The sequence below is a fragment of the Anomaloglossus baeobatrachus genome, chromosome 8 (assembly GCF_048569485.1).
Source record: "Anomaloglossus baeobatrachus isolate aAnoBae1 chromosome 8, aAnoBae1.hap1, whole genome shotgun sequence".
In the NCBI taxonomy this organism is placed as follows: Eukaryota; Metazoa; Chordata; class Amphibia; order Anura; family Aromobatidae; genus Anomaloglossus; species Anomaloglossus baeobatrachus.
In genome coordinates, this window is record NC_134360.1 from 150,654,039 (window position 1) to 150,678,912 (window position 24,874).

General features: G+C 50.0%; 1 protein-coding gene across 1 annotated transcript in view; it reads left to right on the forward strand.

Annotated features, from left to right (window-relative positions):
• CFH (complement factor H) overlaps positions 1 to 24,874 on the forward strand; it is a 1,163,637-nt gene that overhangs the window by 1,003,895 nt on the left and 134,868 nt on the right. Inside the window, exon 20 of the mRNA XM_075322035.1 lies at positions 17,744 to 17,941. Within this exon, the coding sequence (XP_075178150.1) occupies positions 17,744 to 17,941 (198 nt within the window). The remainder of the gene's footprint in view (positions 1 to 17,743; positions 17,942 to 24,874) is intronic.

Below are 24,874 nucleotides of genomic sequence, written 5' to 3' on the forward strand. Positions count from 1 at the left end.
TTCACGGTGGGAACCAGCCATGTAGAGTCCATCCGTTCACATTTTCAACAAAGACACGGTGGTTGGATCCAAAGATCTCAAATTTTGATTTGTCAGACCAAAGCACAGATTTCCACTGGTCTAATATCCATTCCTTGTGTTCTTTAGCCCAAACAAGTATCTTCTGCTTGTTGCCTGTCCTTAGCAGTGGTTTCCTAGCAGCTATTTTACCATGAAGGCCTGCTGCACAAAGTCTCCTCTTAACAGTTGTTCTAGAGATGAGAAGGTGTGTTCAAACTTCTGGTCTGTACTGTGTGTGTGTGTGTGTGTGTGTGTGTGTGTGTGTGTGTGTGTAATATAAATATAAATATATATATATATATATATATATATATAATATATTATATCCTGCAAAGAATGCGGCTTCCCCCCCAAATTATTTTTTTTCCTCTGTGAAGCCCATACACTCAGCCGAGTTTGAGACCCCTGATCTAGACTATGGCTATATAATTATATATATATATATTTTTTTTTATTTTTTTTTTCTGCTTACCCTGCACTCTGCTGTGCCTTTGTGGTGCTTTGTGAATTTTTTCATTACTTTATCCCTTGCAATCTTTTAATATGTTTATATGATTAATAAAATATTTCTATATTAGTATCCTTTTGCCCTCTTGCTATTTTTTGGTTTGTCTTTTAAAATGGTAGTTCTCCCAAAAATATTATATATTTTTAGAGAAATCCCTTTAACTATACCGTCAAAATATCTTAATGAACTCCAGAAATTACTAAACGACTTTGTTTGGAACCATATAAAACCTAGATTAGCAAAAACTACTTTAACAAAACCTAAGAAAAGGGGGGGGTTATAGTCTTCCAAACATAAAGGGCTATTACCAAACAAATCTAAAAAGACAAAATCAAAATTGGGTGAATAATTGCTGATGTGGTACCGGTATTTAAGTAAGGTAAGAGGGTGGATCCAGAAACTACCATCCAGTAAGCCTGACATCAGTAGTATGCAAAGTTTTTGAGGGCATTTTAAGAGATGACATGCAAAAATATATTGCAGAAAATAAAATAACTGACAGCATGGATTCATGAAAGATAAGTCGTGTCTAACCAACCTGTTGGGGTTCTATGAGGAGGTAAGTGCAAACCTGGATATTGGTAATGCAGCTGATGTGATTTATTTGGACTTTGCAAAGGCATTCGATACTGTACCACATAAAAGCCTTATGCTGAAGCTTCAGAAGCAAGGACTAGGGGAAACTATATGCAACTGGGTAAGGAATTGGCTAAAACATAGGAAACAGAGTAGTCATAAATGGTACATTCTCTAAATTAGCTATAATCAGCAGTGGGGTGCCGCAGGGATCTGTGCTTGGACCGATTCTTTTTAATCTCTTTATTAATGACCTTGTGGATGGGATTGATAGTTAAGTGTCAGTTTTGCTGACGACATCAAACTATGTAGGATAATAAAAACTGACCTTGATAGTACAATATTACAAAAAAATCTGGATAAGATGTCAGAATGGGCAGATACTTGGCAAATGAAATTCAATGTTGATAAATGTAAAGCAATGCACCTAGGATGGAGTAATCCTATAACTGCGTATGCATTAAAGGGAAGTATAGAACAGGAGTAGGACTTGGGTATTCTTATTACAAATAAGCTGAGCAGCAGCACGCAATGTCAAGCAACAGCTGCTAAAGCAAACAAGATGTTAGGGTGTATAAAAAGAGCGATTCGATCCCGTGATCCCAACGTATTGTTACCCCTCTATAAATCACTTGTAAGGCCACATCTGGAATATGGGATCCAGTTTTGGGCTCCACATTTTAAAAAGGACATTCAGAAGCTAGAGTCAGTTCAAAGGCGACTAACTAGACTGCTACAAGGAATGGAAGGCCTCCATTATGATGAGGATTAAAAAGTTAGATATGTTTAGCTTAGAAAAAATATGTCTCAGAGGAGATCTCATTTATATGTATAAATACATGTGTGGTCAACATGAAGGGCTGGCGCATAACTTATTCCAACCAAAGACAATACTAAGGACCAGGGGGCACTCACTGCGAGTGGAAGAAAAGCGATTCCGGCAGCTAAATAGGAAAGGGTTCTTTACAGTTAGAGCAGTCAGACTGTGAAATGCTCTACCACAAGAGGTAGTAATGGCAAATGCTAGAACAGCTTTTATAAAAGGGCTGAATGATTTCCTTAGTTCACATAATAATAATAATAATAATAATAATAATAATAGTTGGTTATAAGTGAGTTAGTGACAAAATGGTGAAGGAAGGTTGACCTGGATGAACCGAGGTCTTTTTTCAACCTATGTAACTATGTAATAATGATTCTCCTGCCTGGATTGAATTATAGACAGGGCTCAATGAATGAATTGTTCCTCACTCCGCTCACTCATTCTCTCCCACATTGCAAATCCCCTTTTGTGCCTACCTAAATTTCCTACTCTTGTGTGACTGTTAATGTGTGGAAAGAGTTATCTAGACATAGACTGAGGGTATCTGTGAAGCCCCACAGGTGTTGTGTCGGTGCATTACCTTCAGGGACTCCACTCAGCTGGATCTTGGTCACAGGTAGGAGATCTTCTTCTTGTCGTGACGCCACTCTCAGAATTGCGGTCAGTGGGGACCGCCACTGCAGGTTGAGGGACGCCTGGGGCTGATGGTGAGTGCAGTTAGTTGGAATAGCCTCCTGAGAGTGAGGCAAGCCCCAGGGCCCTGTGTAGGTGCGTAGTACCACAAGGCGCAGAATAACTCCACACACGCAGAGTGTCTTTCAGGGTTTTTTTACTCACTTCAGATGGCAGGGTGAGTAACCCGGGCGTAGCTGGGATGAACCAGGCGGGAACCAGGTATCCTTCAGGCTGACTTCTGATGGTGACTACCAACTCGCCTTCCTTAGCCCTTGGTGGTTTGGGGTAACCCCGACTTTTAGTCCCTATGGGGGTTACCCAGGGAAGTTGCTGAAGCCTCTCTCCCCTTCGTTTGCCGTGTGCTTGTTGCCTGGGCCAGATCACTCCAGCTGCTTGCCTCCTGTGAACTGTGGGCCCTAACTGTGGCTACGTGGCTGCGGCTTTTGTGGTGTTGTGGTGTGGGCTTTGAGGGCCCCACACCGGCAGGTTTAGCAAGGAAAGGTGGATCTATCCCCGCTCCGGGATCTGCCGCCCGTTTGGGCCTGGTTCTCCCTAGCAGTCTCCTTACTTCCCACTCTGTGCTCTCTCTCTAGCTGGAGATGGGTTTCGGGTAGCACTCCTAGGTGACCGTTCTCCCCCGTCGGTAGCCACTGCGCGGACGCTGTCAGACTGCAACAGCCCTGGGTCCTGCTCCTCTCTGAGCTCCCCTGGACTCTGCACTGAACCGGCTCACATCTGGGACCTTCACTGCTGCTCCTGTCAGAGCTCCACTTTCCTGCTCCTCACTCCTCCACACTCTGCTGCAGACTGTTTACTCCTCCTTCTCTTTTCCCTTTTGTGCCTGCCTACGCCACCTAGCAACCAGACTCTCTTACCACACCCCTTGAGAGGAGATGGAGGCTTTTGGCCCCCTCCACTATTCCAGTGGAGGTGAAGGCTTTTCCCCCTCCTGGGATCCCCAGGGGTCCTCTCATAGGTACATGTGTGAGACCTGATCACTATGCGCCTGTGTAGTCACACCTCGGTCAGCCTTCTGGATTACCTGTATTGTACTGTCCCCAGCATGGGTGCAGTACTCAGTGGTGCCTGACCAGGTCAGGGGCGCCACATATCCAAATTTAAGTAAATTAAAGATTACCCCTTAATGTTCCTGGGAGTTTCAGCGAATGCAGAGATTCCATCATCCTGGGCCAAGCTGGGATTGGAAAGCATATCTATAATGGCAAGGATTTTATCAATTTTTTTAGATATAAGACTAAGGGGTACTTTGCACACTGTGACATCGCAAGCCGATGCTGCGATGCCGAGCACGATAGTCCCCGCCCCCGTCGCAGCTGCGATGATATTGTGATAGCTGCCGTAGCGAATATTATCGCTACGCCAGCTTCACAAGCACTCACCTGCCGTGCGACGTCGCTCTGGACGGCGAACTGCCTCCTTATTAAGGGGGTGGGTCGTGCGGCGTCACTGCAACGTCACACGGCAGGCGGCCAATAGGAGCGGAGGGGCGGAGATGAGCGGGATGTAAACATCCCGCCCACCTCCTTCCTTTCACATAGCCGATGGAAGCCGCGGTGACGCAGGTAGGAGATGTTCCTCGCTCCTGCGACTTCACACACAGAGGATGTGTGCTGCCGCAGGAGCGAGGAACAACATCGGACCGTCGCGTCAGCGTAATTATGGTATTCACCGACGCTACACCGATGATACGATTACGACGATTTTGCGCTCGTTAATCGTATCATCTAGGATTCACACACTAGGATGTCGAGAGCGACGCAGGAAGTGCGTCACTTTCGACATAACCCCACCGACATCGCACCTGCGATGTCGTAGTGTGCAAAGCCCGCCTTAGATTTGGAATCCCTGACTCAGTATTTAAACTTGTTCTCTTACTTATAAGAGCTTTTAATGACTTACTCCATAACAGGAATTCTTTGCCAGAACTTATTAGTTTCCTGTTCTGCAACTCAGCCAGTGTAACAATTTGGAAAACAAGGAATATTAATGATTATACATATTAACATTGACCACTCATTCGGTAAAAGTTCTTATATAGACAAATGGGAAAAAGATCTAAAAAATATCTTCTCCTTGGAACAATGGCAATGCTGCCTTAAAACAATGTATAATTCTATTGCTTGTGCGATTCTGCATGAATCATACTACAAAACGATCACACGATGGTGTTATACCCCAGTGGTTTTAAATAGAGCAGCCTTGATTCTGTGGCGCCCCTGAGGCTTCCGTCGCCACAGGTCATTGCACCCCATCAGCGGTGTGATGCCCCATTCTGGGAGAGGAAGAGAGTGAACTCCGGTCCCCTGGTAAATCCACACTACACCCATTGCTAGGGACACACAGGACCAGGGAAAGTGGCAGGCAACCCTCCCATGCTGCATGCTGAGAGGGGCTGTAAGACCCATCCCTGCTCCCATAGGGTGGTAGCTTAGCAACTGGGGAGGTGGGAGGAGCCACCAGAGAGCAGATAGAGAAAGGAAGGTCCAGTTAGTTTCAGTTTACCTCAGGGAGTGAGAGAAGCAGCATGTAGTTGGAGGAGAAGAACGAGAGAAAGGAGGGAGTAGGAGGCCTGCTGAAGGCAGGCAAGGAGGAGAAAGAAGAGAAGGCAAGAAAGGGTCGCAGGGCCGCGGGTAGTCCTGTAGGTACCACGAGCTGTCCTTGTTGGGTACCGAAGCCGAGGGCCCAGAGGCGCTACGAGTAGCTGCAGGCTGCGGTGGCCTGGTCCACAGTGACATCGGTGGAGTGATTAGCTGCGACAGGGGACGGTCCCTAGAGACTGGAGGAGTGAAAAGACAATCTCCAAACAGTAAAAACCGAGGCCCAGGGAATTGCAAGCTCCCAGGGCCAGAACCCAGAGCAGACCTTCAGAAAAGGGGTAATCAGCCGACAGGTGATCCCCCAGCCTGGAGGCTGTAATGGAGGCCAAGCCAAGTCCATCTTAACAAAGGCAAGGCTAGTGAAGACAGCAGAGAAAGAGACACTAAGAGAGAGGGTACCGGATTTCACACTCTGAATCACCCAGAAGACGGAGGTCCCTGACAGTGGTCTCAGCAGTCCAAGGGTCCTGCCTGCCCTGATGAGAACTGTGAGTAAAGAACTTGAACTGCACCTCTGAAGTTGCCTCAGTTATTTCCGCTGCATAGACATTCACAAGCACCAACTGTGCCCCGGGCATTGCTCCACCTGTGGGGAGCAGTACTACCATTGCTGCCATAACATCATCCCGGAGGCCTCACACAGCAGCGGCGGCTTATTAGCCGCATACCACAGGTGGCGTCACGAACACAAACTTTAACTTAAGCCACATATTTTACTGACACCCACCAGGGCCACGGAGCCGGGCCCAGCCACCACTGACTACCACCGGACTAGTTCGGCCCGGCACCGGGTGTCCCATAGCCCTGGGGTGGGCGAGTCAACTTTTGGCGTCACGAACAGGATTTCGTGCCCGGTCACACCGGGTACTGTGCGCCTGAAGAACCGTGTGACAGACTGTGTACTTTACTGAGAAACCGCCGCCATCAGCGCTGCTGAGAGCGGGAAGAAGGGGGGCGTGCAAGAAGAAAGGGCGCGAAGAGAAGCCCCACCCCCTTGTCCAAGAAAAGCGCGCGAAGCGGTGCCCGCCATAGAAGGCGGAGGAAGAAAAGATGGCGCGTGAAGAAGCTAAAAGGATGGACGCCGAGCAACGAGCGGCCAGAGGAGGAGTGGCCGAGCCGGGACACGCACCTCAGAACCGGGTTGTGTCCTGCGTCCTGGAGAGCGGAGAAGATCCAGCCGCCGCTGCAGAGCCGGGTAAAGAGAGTGACACCCCCAGCCGGCGGAGCCCGGATTGCCCGGTGGGGTTCCTGCCCGGTCCTCCTGCAGGCGCGCGTGCCACGACCGCAGCTCCGATACCAGCACCCTGCAGCAAGACAGCGACCACCAGAACACCGGAGATGCAACTGAGGGGTGAGTCATTTAATGCCCCTGCCGGCGCGAGAGCCCCAACCCCCGCTGCCATGCCCGCGGTCCCTGGAGAGACTCCCGACACGGCGACGCCGATCCGGGCCGCAGCTACGCCAGGTGCGGCCCGCCAAGATCTCACCGCAGCAGCGACTCCAACCCAGGCCGCCGCCATGCCAGGCGCGGCCCGCCAAGACAAGGAGACGCAGACTGTGCTGACCGCTGTCTACCTGCTGCCAGGTGGGGAGCCGGAGAAGAATCCCTACAAGTAAAGATGAAGAGATGCTGAACTGTAGATAGCCCCTGTCTGCCCCTCATTCTTTTCGAAGATGACACCCTTTCCTGCTGTGCTGCCCCTGATTCTTTGTGAAGACGTCACCCCCCCCATGTTATGTGCTACCGGGCCACTGAACTGGAATGTGGGCCCCGGTGAATGTTTAGGTGTCCTGACATACCAGGCCACTGGACTTAGTGGCTGGTGTGTGGTGTATGTGTTTTATGTCCTACCAGGCCATTGGACTTAATGGCTGGTATGTTGTTGATCTGTCTGATGTAACCAGGCTATTGGACTTAATGGCTGGTCGAAGATGTCACTTTGTTTGATTGAAACGAACTGTCGGGCTACTGGACTTGTAGTAGCCAAGAATGTAATTAGTTGCACCTGTTGTGCCCCCTACCAGAATTATGGGGGATGTGCCCAAACCGTGCAATGGACTGGAAGTGCACACTTAGAGTTTTCTTTATAAGAAGTTCGCAACGTTCATGATATGTGCCTCCCATAAAGGGAAGAAATGTTTTACTGTTTTCTGTTATTGCATACAAAAATGTTTTTGCAGTTTTCCACATGTTTTTGTTGTTTTTCAGCCCGAGGACGTGCTGGGATTTGCTGTGGGGGAGTGTGGCGCCCCTGAGGCTTCCGTCGCCACAGGTCATTGCACCCCATCAGCGGTGTGATGCCCCATTCTGGGAGAGGAAGAGAGTGAACTCCGGTCCCCTGGTAAATCCACACTACACCCATTGCTAGGGACACACAGGACCAGGGAAAGTGGCAGGCAACCCTCCCATGCTGCATGCTGAGAGGGGCTGTAAGACCCATCCCTGCTCCCATAGGGTGGTAGCTTAGCAACTGGGGAGGTGGGAGGAGCCACCAGAGAGCAGATAGAGAAAGGAAGGTCCAGTTAGTTTCAGTTTACCTCAGGGAGTGAGAGAAGCAGCATGTAGTTGGAGGAGAAGAACGAGAGAAAGGAGGGAGGAGGAGGCCTGCTGAAGGCAGGCAAGGAGGAGAAAGAAGAGAAGGCAAGAAAGGGTCGCAGGGCCGCGGGTAGTCCTGTAGGTACCACGAGCTGTCCTTGTTGGGTACCGAAGCCGAGGGCCCAGAGGCGCTACGAGTAGCTGCAGGCTGCGGTGGCCTGGTCCACAGTGACATCGGTGGAGTGATTAGCTGCGACAGGGGACGGTCCCTAGAGACTGGAGGAGTGAAAAGACAATCTCCAAACAGTAAAAACCGAGGCCCAGGGAATTGCAAGCTCCCAGGGCCAGAACCCAGAGCAGACCTTCAGAAAAGGGGTAATCAGCCGACAGGTGATCCCCCAGCCTGGAGGCTGTAATGGAGGCCAAGCCAAGTCCATCTTAACAAAGGCAAGGCTAGTGAAGACAGCAGAGAAAGAGACACTAAGAGAGAGGGTACCGGATTTCACACTCTGAATCACCCAGAAGACGGAGGTCCCTGACAGTGGTCTCAGCAGTCCAAGGGTCCTGCCTGCCCTGATGAGAACTGTGAGTAAAGAACTTGAACTGCACCTCTGAAGTTGCCTCAGTTATTTCCGCTGCATAGACATTCACAAGCACCAACTGTGCCCCGGGCATTGCTCCACCTGTGGGGAGCAGTACTACCATTGCTGCCATAACATCATCCCGGAGGCCTCACACAGCAGCGGCGGCTTATTAGCCGCATACCACAGGTGGCGTCACGAACACAAACTTTAACTTAAGCCACATATTTTACTGACACCCACCAGGGCCACGGAGCCGGGCCCAGCCACCACTGACTACCACCGGACTAGTCCGGCCCGGCACCGGGTGTCCCATAGCCCTGGGGTGGGCGAGTCAATTCCATTACCACTTTGTTGGAGAGAATGTGGAAGCGAGGGGAATCTCCTTCACCTTCTGGAGCTACCTAAAATTAAAGGGCTTTTGGACAGGAATATCCGCTCTGATAAACCGTGTAACCCACATTTCTGTTAACCTTATCCCACAAATGGCTGTTTTATCTTTTTGGCATGGAGCAGCACATCAACCCAGTTTTTAGTGCAATTATAATTCATATATGCATGTTAGCTAAAAATCTAATTGTATCATATTGGAAAAAGATTTTGATTCCCACAATCACTGAGGTGATTGACAAAGTTACCCTACATAACGATCTCTACTATAGCTTTCTTACAAACAAAATTGTTTATAGCCTCTGGTCCATGTGCTTAAAGTCTGATTTTAACTTCACAATCCTTGAAAATTGAGACTTGTTGTATGTCTGGAATTTGACTTTTTTTATATTCAGCATTTTATCTTCTATATGTGTATATATACTTGAAGTATTATAAAAGTTCTCTGTTGTTTCTTACTAGGGATGAGCAAATATATTTGCCACTATTCAGTATCTGACAGCTATTAGGGTATCCGAGGTATTCGCTATCCGACAGCTAATATGGTATTCCCTCCAATACTTTCATTTTCATTTCTGGACTTTCTGGTGCCTTTTTCAAGCCAATGAACACATCTGATGTTGCTTGCCCTCACAGTAACGATGCAGCCATCTTTGTTGTGGTGTTACTGTGATTGACTTGGCCGCACGGCGTCACAGGGGCTATATAAGCCAGTGGCCATTATGGTCAGTCGGTCTCTCCCTCTCTCTTTCTTACTCACCGATCACGGGCGTGGTGCTGCAGGGCTGTCACACTGTGGCGGGTTCTCCAGCTTTTGAAAATGCCGACCGCACATTATTTCATCTCGTATTCCCTGCTTCCCCCGCCCACGGGCGCCTATGATTGGTGCAGTCACACAGTTGTCTTACTGCAACCAATCACAGCCGCCGGTTGGTGGGTCAATATAGTGTAGTAAAATAAATAAATAAATAATGTAAAACAACGACGTGCGGTCCCCCCCCAAATGATACCCAGCTGAGGTAAGCACACAGCAGCGGGCCAGTATTCTCAGGCTGGGGAGGGCAAGGGCCATAGTTACTGCCCCCCCTCTTGCAGCCAAGAATATCAGCAAACTGCCGCCCCAAGAATGTCGCATCCATTAGATGTGACAGTTCCGGCGTGTCACCGGCCCTTCCAGATTGTCGTCATGCGGTGGCAATCCAGATAATGAGGAGTTAATGTCAGCCCATAGCTGCCACTAAGTCCAAGATTAGTAATGGCAGGATCTATGACTTGTCAACACTAATCTGTAAGTAAAGTAAATAAATACACACTAAAAAATCCTTTATTTGAGCTAAAACACCAAAAATCCCCTTTGTCACCACTTTATTAACCCCCCAAATATCCAGATCCGGCGTAATCCACAGATTCAGTGACGTCTGTGAACGAGTGCCCAATGCAGCCTCATTCCATGAACGATGCTGCAGGGGTAACTCCAGGTCATTTCTCACAGTCAGTGATGTCAACACATTACCGCACGCAAGAACTTCAATGCTGCTGTAAAGCACAACTCACAGTTACATCACTGACTGGCAGTCACCGTGCGAGAACTCAGATCCAAGCTCCCACAGGGTCACTGCTCCTCCATCACACATACTGTTGAAGGGGGGGAAACACATACATCACAAATAAAAGCTGTAATATCTATCCATCTATCTATTCATGCATTATCTATCTCTATCTATCTATCTATCCATTATCTATCCATTATGTATCCATCCATCCATCTATCTATCCATCTTTCTATCTATCCATTTTCTATCTATCCCAATTTCTATCTATCTATCCATTATCTATCTATCGGATAGATAGATAGATGGATAGATGGAGGGATAGATAGAGGGATAGATAGATGAATGGATGGATAGATAGATTTATGGATAGATAGAGGGATAGATAGAGGGATAAATAAATGGATAGATAGATAATGGATAGATAGATGGATAGACAGATAATGGATAGATAGATAGATGGATAGATAGATAATGGATGGATAGAGGGATAGATAAAGGGATAGATATAAAGATATATAGATAATAGATAGATAAAAAGGATAGATGGATAGATAGACAGGCAGACCGATGTCAAACATATATATAATGTCCCACCTCCCTGCATATTCTAAGCTGGCACTCTTTAGTGACTTTCATGTGGCACTTAAGGGTGCCTAGCCTTGTGTGGCGCCCCTGACCTGGTCAGGCACCACTGAGTACTGCACCCATGCTGGGGACAGTACAATACAGGTAATCCAGAAGGCTGACAGGGGTGTGGAACACAGGCGCATAGTGATCAGGTCTCACACATGTACCCATGAGAGGACCCCTGGGGATCCCAGGAGGGGGAAAAGCCTTGACCTTCACTGGAATAGTGGAGGGGGCCAAAAGCCTCCATCTCCTCTCAAGGGGTGTGGTAAGAGAGTCTGGTTGCTAGGTGGCGTAGGCAAGAACAGGAGAGGAGGAGCAGTGAGTCAGTTAGAGCAGAGAACTCCATAGGGCTCAGTGAGGAGCAGACCTGTGGGGCTGTTGCTGTCTAACAGCGCCCGCGCAGTGGCTACTGACGGGGGAGAACGGTCAACTAGGAGGGCTACCCGAAATCCATCTTCAGCTAAAGAGAGAGCACGGAGTGGGAAGTAAGGAGACTGCTAGAGAGTACCAGGCCCAACCGGGCGGCAGATCCCGAAGCGGAGATAGATCCAGCTTTCTTTTGCTAAACCTGCCGGTGTGGGGCTCTCAAAGCCCACGCCACAACACTACAAAAGCCGCAGCCACGTAGCCACAGTTAGGGCCCATAGGTCACAGGAGGCAAGCAGCTGGAGTGATCTGGCCCAGGCGACAAGCACACGGCGAACGAAGGGGAGTGAGGCTTCAGCAACTTCCCTGGGTGACCCCCATAGGGACTAAAAGTCGGGGTTACCCCAAACCACCAAGGGCTAAGGAAGGCGAGTTGGTAGTCACCATCAGAAGTCAGCCTGAAGGATACCTGGTTCCCGCCTGGTTCATCCCAGCTACGCCCGGGTTACTCACCCTGCCACCTGAAGTGAGTAAAAACCCTGAAAGACATTCTGCCTGTGTGGAGTTATTCTGCGCCTTGTGGTTCTACGCACCTACACAGGGCCCTGGGGCTTGCCTCACTCTCAGGAGGCTATTCCAACTAACTGCACTCACCATCAGCCCCAGGCGTCCCTCAACCTGCAGTGGCGGTCCCTACTGGCCGCAATACTGAGAGTGGCGTCACGACAAGAAGAAGATCTCCTACCTGTGACCAGATCCAGCTGAGTGGAGTCCCTGAAGGTAATGCACCGACACAACACCTGTGGGGCTTCACATCTGGCGTCACGAACAGGATAAGGACTAGACCTGTTCAGACAGGTGACCATGTGCCTGCGCAGTCCGCTTGAAAAATTGGAAGCGCCGCCATATTGCCACCATGAAAAGCGCGCTGAAAAACAACAGCAGCCCGCGCTGGGAGAAGTTACCGCCCACGAAGAGGTGTGGCTACCCAGAGATCCCCTGCAGAGTTCGGACCTCGCTTGTGAAGAGAGCGGAAGCGTCCAGAGACGTCGGGACAGAAAGGGAGCCAGAAGCCTGCTGCTGGGAGAGGAGCTGCTGAAAGAGGCAGAGCGGAAACTGAACAGCTTGCTACTAGAGGCAACGACGAGTCCACTGCTGGGAAATCGTACAGAAGAGGGCGCAGAAGAAATGGCGTCTGACCGCAGAAACCCAGAACCGGGCTCCGCTGCCTGGTGGTATCGGGAGCTGGCCCAGTTCTGCGACCGACTGGAGACCCGGGTCGTGGAGCAGATCAGAGAAGAACGCATGGAACTTCTGGAGATGGCTGCCGCGGTTCAGGCCTATGAAGGGAGAGCCGCGCGCCGAGTGCCAGACCGGGCGGTGACGACTCAGACCCCGATGCTGCCACCGATGGGTGAGTCCAGTGATGCCCCTGCCGGCCCGGATGCCCCGACCCCTGCTGCCACGCCCGCGGTCCCTGAAGAGGCGCCCGGCGCGGCGACGCTGAGCCAGGCCGCAGCCACGCCAGGTGCGGCCCGCCAAGCCCAGGCCGCCGCAGCGATGCCCTGCTCGGCCCACCAAGACCCGGTCCCTGCAGCGATGCCCTGCCCGGCCCGCAAAGAACCGGCTGCCACCGCGACCCTCATCCGCGCCGCAGGCGTAACGCTGACCCAGGCCGCCGCCCTGCTAGGCCCGGCCCGCCGAGACCCCACCGCCGCAGCAACGCTCGTCCGCGCCGCAAGTGAGGTGCTGAACCAGGCCGCAGCCACGCCAGGCGCGGCCCGCCAAGCCCAGACTGCTGCAGCGACGTCCAGCCCAGCCTGCACAGAGCCCCCTGCAACAGCGACACTGATCCAGGCCGCCGCCATGCCGGGCGCGGCCCGCCAAGACCAGGCCGCCGCCATGCCGGGCGCGGCCCGCCAAGACCAGGCCGCCGCCATGCCGGGCGCGGCCCGCCAAGACCAGGCCGCCGCCATGCCGGGCGCGGCCCGCCAAGACCAGGCTGCCGCCATGCCGGGCGCGGCCCGCCAAGACCAGGCCGCCGCCATGCCAGGCGCGGCCCGCCAAGAAGAGATTACCTCATCATTTACCCCGGCCTGCAAGGCCAGAGCAGACACCGCTCCCCAGTCCAAAGAGGTCCCTGCTAGGAAGACCCTGATAGGAGAGGACCCCGAATACTGGAAGCTGAAGGCTGATCTAGAGGCCCAGTTCCCACAAGAGATGGTGGATCGGTATCTGCTCCCTCCGCATACCCCCAAGGAGATTCAGGCAACCCCTGCAGCCGCGCCAGAGAGTCCACCGCCCAGACCAGCTGAGGACCACTCATCTCCAGCGCTACCACAACCAGAGTGCTCAGAAGCACTAAGGGGGAGAGGAGGCCAGGAAGCTGAGGAGCTGACTCCGGAGCCACCGGCAGTGGAGCAATACTCAGAGCCGGAGATGTTACCCTATTCCCGTTGGGATGAGGAGGACTTGACACCGTCTGCAGATGAAGATCAGCCCAGAAACCTCACCTGGGGCCCTGCAGGCATTGAGGTAACAGCCCAGCAGAACCCAGCCCGCAAGACCAGGCGTCGCAACAGAACAACGCTGTCCCCTGCACCACAGTCTCCAGAGCAGAGAGAAGTTACAGCCAGAGACCTGCAAGAAAAACGAGCCCTGAGAAGGTCCAAAGCCCAGGTTAGAGGACCCCTTTGCAGAGGAGTTGTGGAGGACTTTAACTTGAAAAGCGGATATGGCTTTATTGTAGCCCCTGGTATCAAAGAAGGGATATTTGTCAACAGAAGAGATGTGAACGCTCATCTGCCTAGAGGACACCCTGGCAGAAACCTAAAGATGGGAAATACAGTACAATTCACTATGCATGAAGGCGAAAGAGGATTGTATGCGCTTGATGTAGCACTATGCACCAGCAAACCTTACAGCCACCCCATGCTACAAGAAAGAAAAGACAGAGATAAAGACACAGATGAAGTTCAAGAAAGAAAAGACAAGGAACCTACAGACGAAACTACCTCAGACGACGACAAGGAGCAAGAAAGCAGCAGGTGCCGCAGCCCAACAGGCCAAAGCCCTGGTATGGAGGAGTAAAAGTAAAGTAAGAAGAGAAGTTACTGTTTTGACCAGTTTGAAAAAGTTTGTTTTGCAACGTTCTCAAGTTCAAGTAATGTGCCCACAAAAACTATTGTGAGAAAAACCATAAACCTTAAGGCTATGAACTGGCTGTAGCCACAAACTCTCGCAGTGTAAATAGTTACACCAGAGGGCACCACCGCCACCAGAGTCAGCCTGTTTAGGGGCTTGGCTCGTCTGCAACCAGGAGGAGCCCGTCCGTATATAGGGCCTTGGCTCACCTGCGACCAGAGAGCATGCCTGTTTATGGGGCCTGGCTCTCCACCACAAAGAGGGTACCTGGTCAGCACCAACTGTGGAGGCCGCCTCTGCATCCTGCCAGAAGAGGCTGAAGGCGCGGATCCACCAGGCCAGGTATACCCTGAAACCACCAGCCCATGTAAGCCGCCTCTACATCCTGCCAGAAGTGGCTGAAGTCGCGGCCAACGTGAAAGGGTTTTGGGTGGGTTAACGGACTTGTGGGTGGAGGGTGGTGATGTATGGTACCTGGTGCTTTTAAATGTTTTACATGTTTTAATGTTTTATGCATTTTTAAAATGTTGTCTTGCAGCCCGAGGACGTGCTGGTGATAACTAAGGGGGAATGTGGCGCCCCTGACCTGGTCAGGCACCACTGAGTACTGCACCCATGCTGGGGACAGTACAATACAGGTAATCCAGAAGGCTGACAGGGGTGTGGAACACAGGCGCATAGTGATCAGGTCTCACACATGTACCCATGAGAGGACCCCTGGGGATCCCAGGAGGGGGAAAAGCCTTGACCTTCACTGGAATAGTGGAGGGGGCCAAAAGCCTCCATCTCCTCTCAAGGGGTGTGGTAAGAGAGTCTGGTTGCTAGGTGGCGTAGGCAAGAACAGGAGAGGAGGAGCAGTGAGTCAGTTAGAGCAGAGAACTCCATAGGGCTCAGTGAGGAGCAGACCTGTGGGGCTGTTGCTGTCTAACAGCGCCCGCGCAGTGGCTACTGACGGGGGAGAACGGTCAACTAGGAGGGCTACCCGAAATCCATCTTCAGCTAAAGAGAGAGCACGGAGTGGGAAGTAAGGAGACTGCTAGAGAGTACCAGGCCCAACCGGGCGGCAGATCCCGAAGCGGAGATAGATCCAGCTTTCTTTTGCTAAACCTGCCGGTGTGGGGCTCTCAAAGCCCACGCCACAACACTACAAAAGCCGCAGCCACGTAGCCACAGTTAGGGCCCATAGGTCACAGGAGGCAAGCAGCTGGAGTGATCTGGCCCAGGCGACAAGCACACGGCGAACGAAGGGGAGTGAGGCTTCAGCAACTTCCCTGGGTGACCCCCATAGGGACTAAAAGTCGGGGTTACCCCAAACCACCAAGGGCTAAGGAAGGCGAGTTGGTAGTCACCATCAGAAGTCAGCCTGAAGGATACCTGGTTCCCGCCTGGTTCATCCCAGCTACGCCCGGGTTACTCACCCTGCCACCTGAAGTGAGTAAAAACCCTGAAAGACATTCTGCCTGTGTGGAGTTATTCTGCGCCTTGTGGTTCTACGCACCTACACAGGGCCCTGGGGCTTGCCTCACTCTCAGGAGGCTATTCCAACTAACTGCACTCACCATCAGCCCCAGCCGTCCCTCAACCTGCAGTGGCGGTCCCTACTGGCCGCAATACTGAGAGTGGCGTCACGACAAGAAGAAGATCTCCTACCTGTGACCAGATCCAGCTGAGTGGAGTCCCTGAAGGTAATGCACCGACACAACACCTGTGGGGCTTCACACTTGTATTTAGCCAAAAAAATAAATAATGAAATAAAAAAGCGACGTGGGGTCCCCCCTATTTTTGATAGCCAGCTAATGTAAAGCAGATGGCTGCTGCCTGTAGACCACAGCTGGCAGTTTTACCTTGGTTGGGGATCCAATTTGAAGGGCACCCAGGCTCTTTGTTATAATTATTTATAAATAAATAATAAAAAAAATAAATAAATGGGGTTCCCCCAAATTGGTTCACCAGCCAAGATAAAGTGGACATCTGTGGTCTGGTATTCTCAGGGTGGGAAGGTCCATAGTTATTGGCCCTTCCCAGCCTAAAAATAGCAGGCTGCAGCCACCCCAGAAGCTCATCCCCTGCCCTGGTGCGGTGGCAAACGGGGTAATAAATGGGGTTCATAACAGATGTGTAATGTCACCTGACATCAAGCCCAACAGTTGGTGATGTCATGGCATCTATCAAATACCCGACATCACCAACTGTCAGTAATAAAAGTAGAAAAAAAAGTAGACGACAAAAAAAAATGTATTTGAAAAAACACCCCTTAAAACATTCCCTCTTTCACCAATTTATTGCAAAGAAAAAAAAAATCACTTGTAATCCATTTTGGAAGTACCACGACTACTCTAGACCTTCTAGAATATGGGGGGCATGCTCAGGGAATGTGTCCCCCTTTTTCTAGGAGGGCAGACACTCCATGTGAGGAGTGTGGGTGCAAAGAATCTGCACCTACCCTCCCTGGGTCACAGCAGCAGTGTCTGTGCAGCCAGCACAGCTCCACAGCTCTCACTGAACACAGGAAGCTGAGCTGAGTTGACAGCCGCGCTCTGCGCATTCGAATACTGGTATATTGTGAAGGAGGAGGAACGCGTGGGATCAGCACTGTAAAAAGGTAAAAATACCGGTGGAACACTGGAAAACACCAGGGGGTTATGGGGGGGGGGGACTTAGCTGGACCCGAGGAGTTGTTTTCTGTCGCATGTGTCTTGACACGTGACAGAAATCAGAGTAAGAGGGTGAATGCGGGTGGCGCGTTAGTGTGTGTCCTGTCATCTTGGATGCATCGGGATGGGGCAGATATGCAGTGAGGCACCTTCTATAGGCTGTGCTGCTACTATTTCAGCCTTTTCCCATCCATTTCAGCCTCTTCCTCAGTCACCACAGGTCACCAACGGGTCCAACATGAAAATATTCTGGTTTCCCATAGACTTGCATTGGGAGTCGAATATTCGCGAATACTCGGATATCCGTCGAAGCGAATAATAGTGTTCTTTCCTTCATCCCATCCCTTCCTTTCCTCCCCACCTTCTCTCTTAGGTAAGATATTTTACTCACTTGATATGTTAATGTCTACATATATTGCTATGTACTGAGTATCCTTCATAATGTTACTGTTTTGTTTTGATTGTATGAAAATTGTTTAATAAAGATTATTTCAACTCAGTTTTCAGTTCATACTAACTATATACGAGTGATTAAAATGTTACTTATAATGTGTATAAAGTGTGAGTATTTTACCCTATCTATGAGAAACTAAAATAATACAGTGGAAATGTCCATTTTTATGTTTCAGAGCCGTGTACTGCAAAGGAAAAGAACATGGATGACAATAATATACAGCTAAGGCATAGGAGTGATAAAAAATTATACAGTACACATGGTGACACATTAGAATATGCTTGTAAAGCTGGATTTGAAGCTCCTCATAATGCACAGATGAGATTTACTTGTGAACATGGAAAGCTGGGTTATGCTAAATGCTTCAGAAAAGGTAAGTTCTGAAACAGGAATGTGCTGAAAATGATTCTTCATTTCTACTGCCACCAAGAAATGTTGAGGCCAGTGGTGAAAAAAAATGTTTGGTTCTGCAGGGTTATTGGTTTTTTTTTTTATTTGTTCTTTTCGCACTTGATTTTACTAGTTATTTAGATATAAGTTGTAGGCTCATTTATATAATATACGTATTTTTTTTATAATAGGTGCATACTTAACCCTGTAGGGACTAGACCGAGTTTGGCCTTAATATTCACAAATATTTTTTTTCATTGTTGCATTCTAGGAGCCATCATTATTTAATCAATGTAGCTGTATAAAGGCTTTTTTCTAGTTGAATTTTTAATTGACAACATTTTGTGGAATACATAACCTTATATCTGGGTATAAGAAAAGCTGAATGCAATGCGATACAAAAAAATTGGATTGTACTTGGACCAGTGTTAATCAATGAGTCAGTGCTGATCTGTGCATTTTAACTCAGTTTGAATTGGGCTGAGGAAAAAGTCTGAGCATGCTACAGTATGTATGCCCATGTACAGAATATCGGACAAGACTCACCAATGCAAGTCTATGCATGCAAGAAAAAAATGAACGACAAACAATTCATCTGTATACCATCTATTTTTATGGATACAATACCATTCTGTAACATAGAACACTGTAAACACACCTGTAAATGATTGTGGAATAATATGGAATAATAACTGCTGAAAAACAAAATGCAAGTCATACGGATGCTAGGTATGAAAAATATTGCAGACTCACATAGCACTCGCAACACATACAGAATACTCGTCCAACTTTTGTGGATGAGAATCAGAGCATTTTTTTATATGCAGATGTGAGCAAACACTTAACAGTTAGTGATGAGCGAGCATGCTTGTCACTACTCGGTACTCGCACGAGTATCACTGTACTCGGGCTGCTCGGCGGGGACCGAGTAATCTCGCGATACTCGTGCTTTACTCGTGGTCTTCATTTCTGCATGTTGGCGCTCTTTTGAGAGCCAGCCCTCATGCAGGGATTGGCTGGCAGACCACTGCAATGCCACAGCCCTGTTAGTTGTGGAATTGCAGTGATTGGCCGGCCTGCACAGCGTCACCGAGCCTTTATATCGGCCGGCGCGCTGTGCTCTGCTCACAGCTATTCTGACAGTGAGTGTAGGGAGAGTGTCGCTGATTCAGGGAAAGCTTTGCGGCCCTTTATAGCTTTTTCAGTTGCAGGGCTGCAAACAGTGTGACCAAAAGTCCTTCTCAGGACTATTCTAGTTGTATACAGGCAGGCAGGGTATAGCCAGGTCGGAGTACAGTAGCAGAGTCCTTCTCAGGACTATTGTTGCTATATACAGGCAGGGTATAGCCAGGTCTGAATACAGGCTAGTGACCAAAAGAGTCCTTGTCAGGACTATTGTAGCAGTATACAGGCAGGCAGGCAGGCAGGGTAGTGGTGACCGTATACCAGCCTTCATATCTGGGGCTGGTGTACACAGTGTAAAACAGTCCAGATAGTGTCTGACTTGTCTGTACTGTAATTGTCGCTCCCCAAAAAAACCTGTTAGTAGGTTATTATTGCGTCCGTGCTTGGTTTTTAAAACCGCACGTGTGTGCCTGTTGGTGGCAGCGTACAGGTGCACTGGTGTGCGTTTACCAAACTATTATATAACGCACAAGTGTAGTGTATAATACACGTCAGTCAGCAGTGGCTGATAGTGTCAGAGTTCTTAATTTTTGCTCCTAAAACCTGTGTTAGGTTATTATTGCGTCCGTGCTTGGTTTTTAAAACCGCACGTGTGTGCCTGTTGGTGGCAGCGTACAGGTGCACTGGTGTGCGTTTACCAAACTATTATATAACGCACAAGTGTAGTGTATAATACACGTCAGTCAGCAGTGGCTGATAGTGTCAGAGTTCTTAATTTTTGCTCCTAAAACCTGTGTTAGGTTATTATTGCGTCCGTGCTTGGTTTTTAAAACCGCACGTGTGTGCCTGTTGGTGGCAGCGTACAGGTGCACTGGTGTGCGTTTACCAAACTATTATATAACGCACAAGTGTAGTGTATAATACACGTCAGTCAGCAGTGGCTGATAGTGTCAGAGTTCTTAATTTTTGCTCCTAAAACCTGTGTTAGGTTATTATTGCGTCCGTGCTTGGTTTTTAAAACCGCACGTGTGTGCCTGTTGGTGGCAGCGTACAGGTGCACTGGTGTGCGTTTACCAAACTATTATATAACGCACAAGTGTAGTGTATAATACACGTCAGTCAGCAGTGGCTGATAGTGTCAGAGTTCTTAATTTTTGCTCCTAAAACCTGTGTTAGGTTATTATTGCGTCCGTGCTTGGTTTTTAAAACCGCACGTGTGTGCCTGTTGGTGGCAGCGTACAGGTGCACTGGTGTGCAATTTCCAGAAACTTTGATATAACGCACAAGTAGTGAATATACACGTCAGCAGTGCACAGCATTGCAAAATGCGCAAGGGCATTGGCAAGGAACAAGGAAGTGGACGTGATGGTGGTGCAGGCAGAGGCCGAGGTCGTGGGCAAGCTCTAATTTCGCCACAACAAAGGGCCACATCTAGTCGCTCGCACGTCCTGTCCCAAATTCTTGGGGACCGCAGCAGTACACCGCTCTTGAACCAAGACCAGTGTCAACAGGTTGTTAGTTGGATAGCGGATAATGCTTCCAGTCAGATTGGCACCACCACAAACACTCTGTCTTCCACACGGTCAAGTGTCAGTAGCCGTGATACTGCACCGCACATTTCTGAACCTGATCCTCCTTCCTACCACCAGGCTGAGTACACGTCCTCCTCGGACATTAATGATCCCACACTTGGACACTCGGAAGAGCTGTTCACGTTTCCATTCACACATTCTGGCCTCTCGCCAGCTCATATTGAAGTGGGTCATGAGGAGATCGTCTGTACAGATAGCCAAATATTTGAGCAGCCACGTTCTCACGAAGTTGGCAACGTGTCTCAACAAGTGGTGGACGATGATGAGACACAATTGTCAGCAAGTCAGGAGGAGGAGCAGGGTGCGGAAGAGGAAGACGACGTGGTGGATGATCCAGTAACTGACCCAACCTGGCAGGAGGATATGCAGAGCGAGGACAGCAGTGCACAGGGGGAGGGAGGCGTAGCATCACAACAGGCAGTAAGAAGCAGGGTGGTGGTCCCAGGCAGAAGTCGGGCAACCGTTCCCCGTAACAACACGACGACACAAGGTGCCTGTACAAATGTTAGGTCTTCACGAGTCTGGCAGTTTTTTAAGTTGGATCCAGATGATTCAAAAAAGGCCATTTGCAACACCTGCCGTGCCAGCATCAGCAGGGGTACCAAAACTAGCAGCCTGACCACCACCAGCATGATCAGGCACATGTCAGCCAAGCACCCGACTTTGTGGGAAGTACAACAGAGTCGAGGAGCAGTGCTTGCTGATGTCACTGCTACGTCTTCGCTGGTTGTGCATGCGAGCCAATCCTCTGTCCATGCTGCCTGCGAACAAGCCTCCTCCACTCCTGCACCTGCAGTTGCCTACGCAGAAAGAACACCATCATCAAGCACGTCCTTGTCCCAGCGCAGCGTTCAGTTATCCATTCAGCAAACCTTTGAACGCAGGCGCAAATACACTGCCAACACCCCACATGCCACAGTTCTAAATGCTAACATTTCGCGACTGCTTGCGCTGGAAATGTTGCCTTTTAGGCTGGTGGAGACAGAAGCATTCCGTGACCTGATGGCGGCAGCTGTCCCACGTTACTCGGTCCCCAGCCGCCACTATTTTTCTCCCGGTGTGCCGTCCCCGCGTTGCATAACCACGTGTCACAAAACATCACACGTGCCCTGAACAACGCTGTTTCACCCAAAGTCCACCTAACCACAGACACGTGGACAAGTGCTTGTGGGCAAGGCCGCTACATCTCGTTGACGGCACACTGGGTTAATATTGTGGAAGCTGGGACCCAGTCTGAGCGAGGGACGGAACACGTCCTTCCCACACCAAGGTTTGCAGGCCCTACCTCAGTCAGTGTTTCACCCACACTCTACAGCTCCGGAATGTCATGCTCTTCAGCCTCCTCCTCCTCCTGCGCATCCTCATCCACTGTGCCCTCCACACCAGTCACAAGCTGGAAGCACTGCAGCACTGCCTCGGCGAAGCGGCAACAGGCTGTGCTGAAGCTAATCTGCATAGGTGACAAACCCCACAATGCAGAAGAGCTGTGGACAGCTCTGAAACAGCAGGCAGATCACTGGCTCACACCTCTGAACCTAAAGCCAGGAAAGGTCGTTTGTGACAATGGCCGGAACCTGGTGGCGGCTTTGAGGCGAGGCCAGCTGACACATGTTCCATGCGTGGCCCATGTGCTCAACCTCGTGGTTCAGCGGTTTATAAAGTCATACCCAGAGCTGTCTGATCTGCTGGTAAAAGTTCGCCGCCTGTCTGCACATTTTCGAAAGTCACCTACTGCTTCAGCCGGCCTTGCCGGCTTTCAGCGCCGTTTGCATCTTCCGGCTCACAGACTGGTGTGTGATGTCCCCACGCGTTGGAATTCAACTCTGCACATGTTGGTCAGGATATGTGAGCAGAAGAGGGCAGTTGTTGAGTACCTGCATCACCTAAGCCGTCGGGAAATGGGTCAAACTCCACACATAACACCTGAGGAGTGGAGATGGATGTCAGACCTATGTACCATCCTCCAAAACTTTGAGGACTCCACCAAGATGGTGAGTGGTGATGACGCCATTATTAGCGTCACCATACCGCTACTCTGCCTTCTAAAACGGTCCCTTTTGAAAAACAAACATGATGCATTGCAGGCGGAGCGCGATGAGTTGCAGCAAGAAACAGTAGTGGGTGTGGGTGATAACACACAGCCCAGCCTCGTCTCATCACAACGTGCAGTGGAGGACTATGACGAGGAGGAGGATGAAGACATGGAGCAACTCTCCGGCCAAATTGAGGATATGACATGCACACCAGTCATATCCTCGATTCAGCGTGGCTGGCCAGAGGACAGGGTAGATGAGGAGGAGGAGGAGGAGGAGGAGGAGGAGGACAGCATGTTCAGTCATCTTGTTGGTCAGGCTACTGAAGTCCTGGCTGTTAAGAGTCTGGCGCACATGGCTGACTTTATGGTAAGCTGCCTGTCTCGTGACCCTCGCGTTAAGAACATCTTGGCCGACAATCATTACTGGTTGGTAACACTGTTAGACCCACGCTACAAGGAGAACTTTTTGTCTCTTATTCCCGTGGATGAGAGGTCAACCAAAATGCAGCAGTTTCGGAAGGCCATACTCACGGAAGTAGGCAAAGCATTCCCCTCACAAAACGCTAGCGGCATAGGTCAGGAATCAGTGGACAACCGAGGCGTACAGCCGAGAGAGGCACAAGTCCAATCCGCCAGAGGTAGGGGAACAGTCTTTAAGATGTGGGACAGTTTTCTCAGCCCCTCACGTACCACAGCCCCTGAGGTGCGGGGTAGTGCCACAAGAAATCCTAAGTTTGCCCAGATGCTGAAGGAGTACCTTGCAGATCGAACAACTGTACTCCGACATTCCTCTGTGCCTTACAATTATTGGGTATCCAAGCTGGACACGTGGCATGAATTGGCTCTCTACGCCTTGGAAGTCCTGGCCTGCCCTGCTGCTAGCGTTTTGTCAGAGCGTGTTTTTAGTGCCGCAGGTGGAATCATTACAGATAAACGCACCCGCCTGTCAACTGAAAATGCTGACAGGCTGACTCTGATAAAGATGAACAAGGGTTGGATTGGGCCAGACTTCACCACACCACCAGCAAATGAGAGCGGAATTTAAAGTTTGCCATGTACCTCCACTCACCCATGGGTACACTTCTCGACTTTGGATAATCGCTGGACTGCTCCTCCTTCTCCTCATGCGCCATCATGATGACCGTTACAATAGTTAGGTCTTTGTTTCAGGTATACCCCCAGTGGTAAATTTTTTCGCCCATTCTTTGCAGAATGGACATTACAACGACAGGAGACCCGCTCCTTTGCAATGGGAACAATGTTTTGAGGCCCTCATGCACGTCTCTACCCAGGGACAACGTGTAGCCTCCCAATTTTTGGCTGCCCTGCCTAAGGGCTATACTGAAATACACCCACTTCCTTAAAATGGACACTTAATGTTTTGAGGCCCTCATGCACGTCTCTACCCAGGGACAATGTGGAGCCTCCCAATTTTTGGCTGCCCTGGCAAAGGGCTATACTGAAATAGACCCACTTCCTTACAATGGGCACTTCAGGTTTAAAGGCCATCATGCACGTCTCTACCCAGGGACAATGTGGAGCCTCCCAATTTTTGGCTGCCCTGCCTAAGGGCTATACTATAATACACCCACTTCCTGACAATGGACACTTAATGTTTTGAGGCCCTCATGCACGTCTCTACCCAGGGACAATGTGGAGCCTCCCAATTTTTGGCTGCCCTGGCAAAGGGCTATACTGAAATAGACCCACTTCCTTACAATGGGCACTTCAGGTTTAAAGGCCATCATGCACGTCTCTACCCAGGGACAATGTGGAGCCTCCCAATTTTTGGCTGCCCTGCCTAAGGGCTATACTATAATACACCCACTTCCTGACAATGGACACTTAATGTTTTGAGGCCCTCATGCACGTCTCTACCCAGGGACAATGTGGAGCCTCCCAATTTTTGGCTGCCCTGGCAAAGGGCTATACTGAAATAGACCCACTTCCTTACAATGGGCACTTCAGGTTTAAAGGCCATCATGCACGTCTCTACCCAGGGACAATGTGGAGCCTCCCAATTTTTGGCTGCCCTGCCTAAGGGCTATACTGAAATACACCCACTTCCTTAAAATGGACACTTAATGTTTTGAGGCCCTCATGCACGTCTCTACCCAGGGACAACGTGTAGCCTCCCAATTTTTGGCTGCCCTGCCTAAGGGCT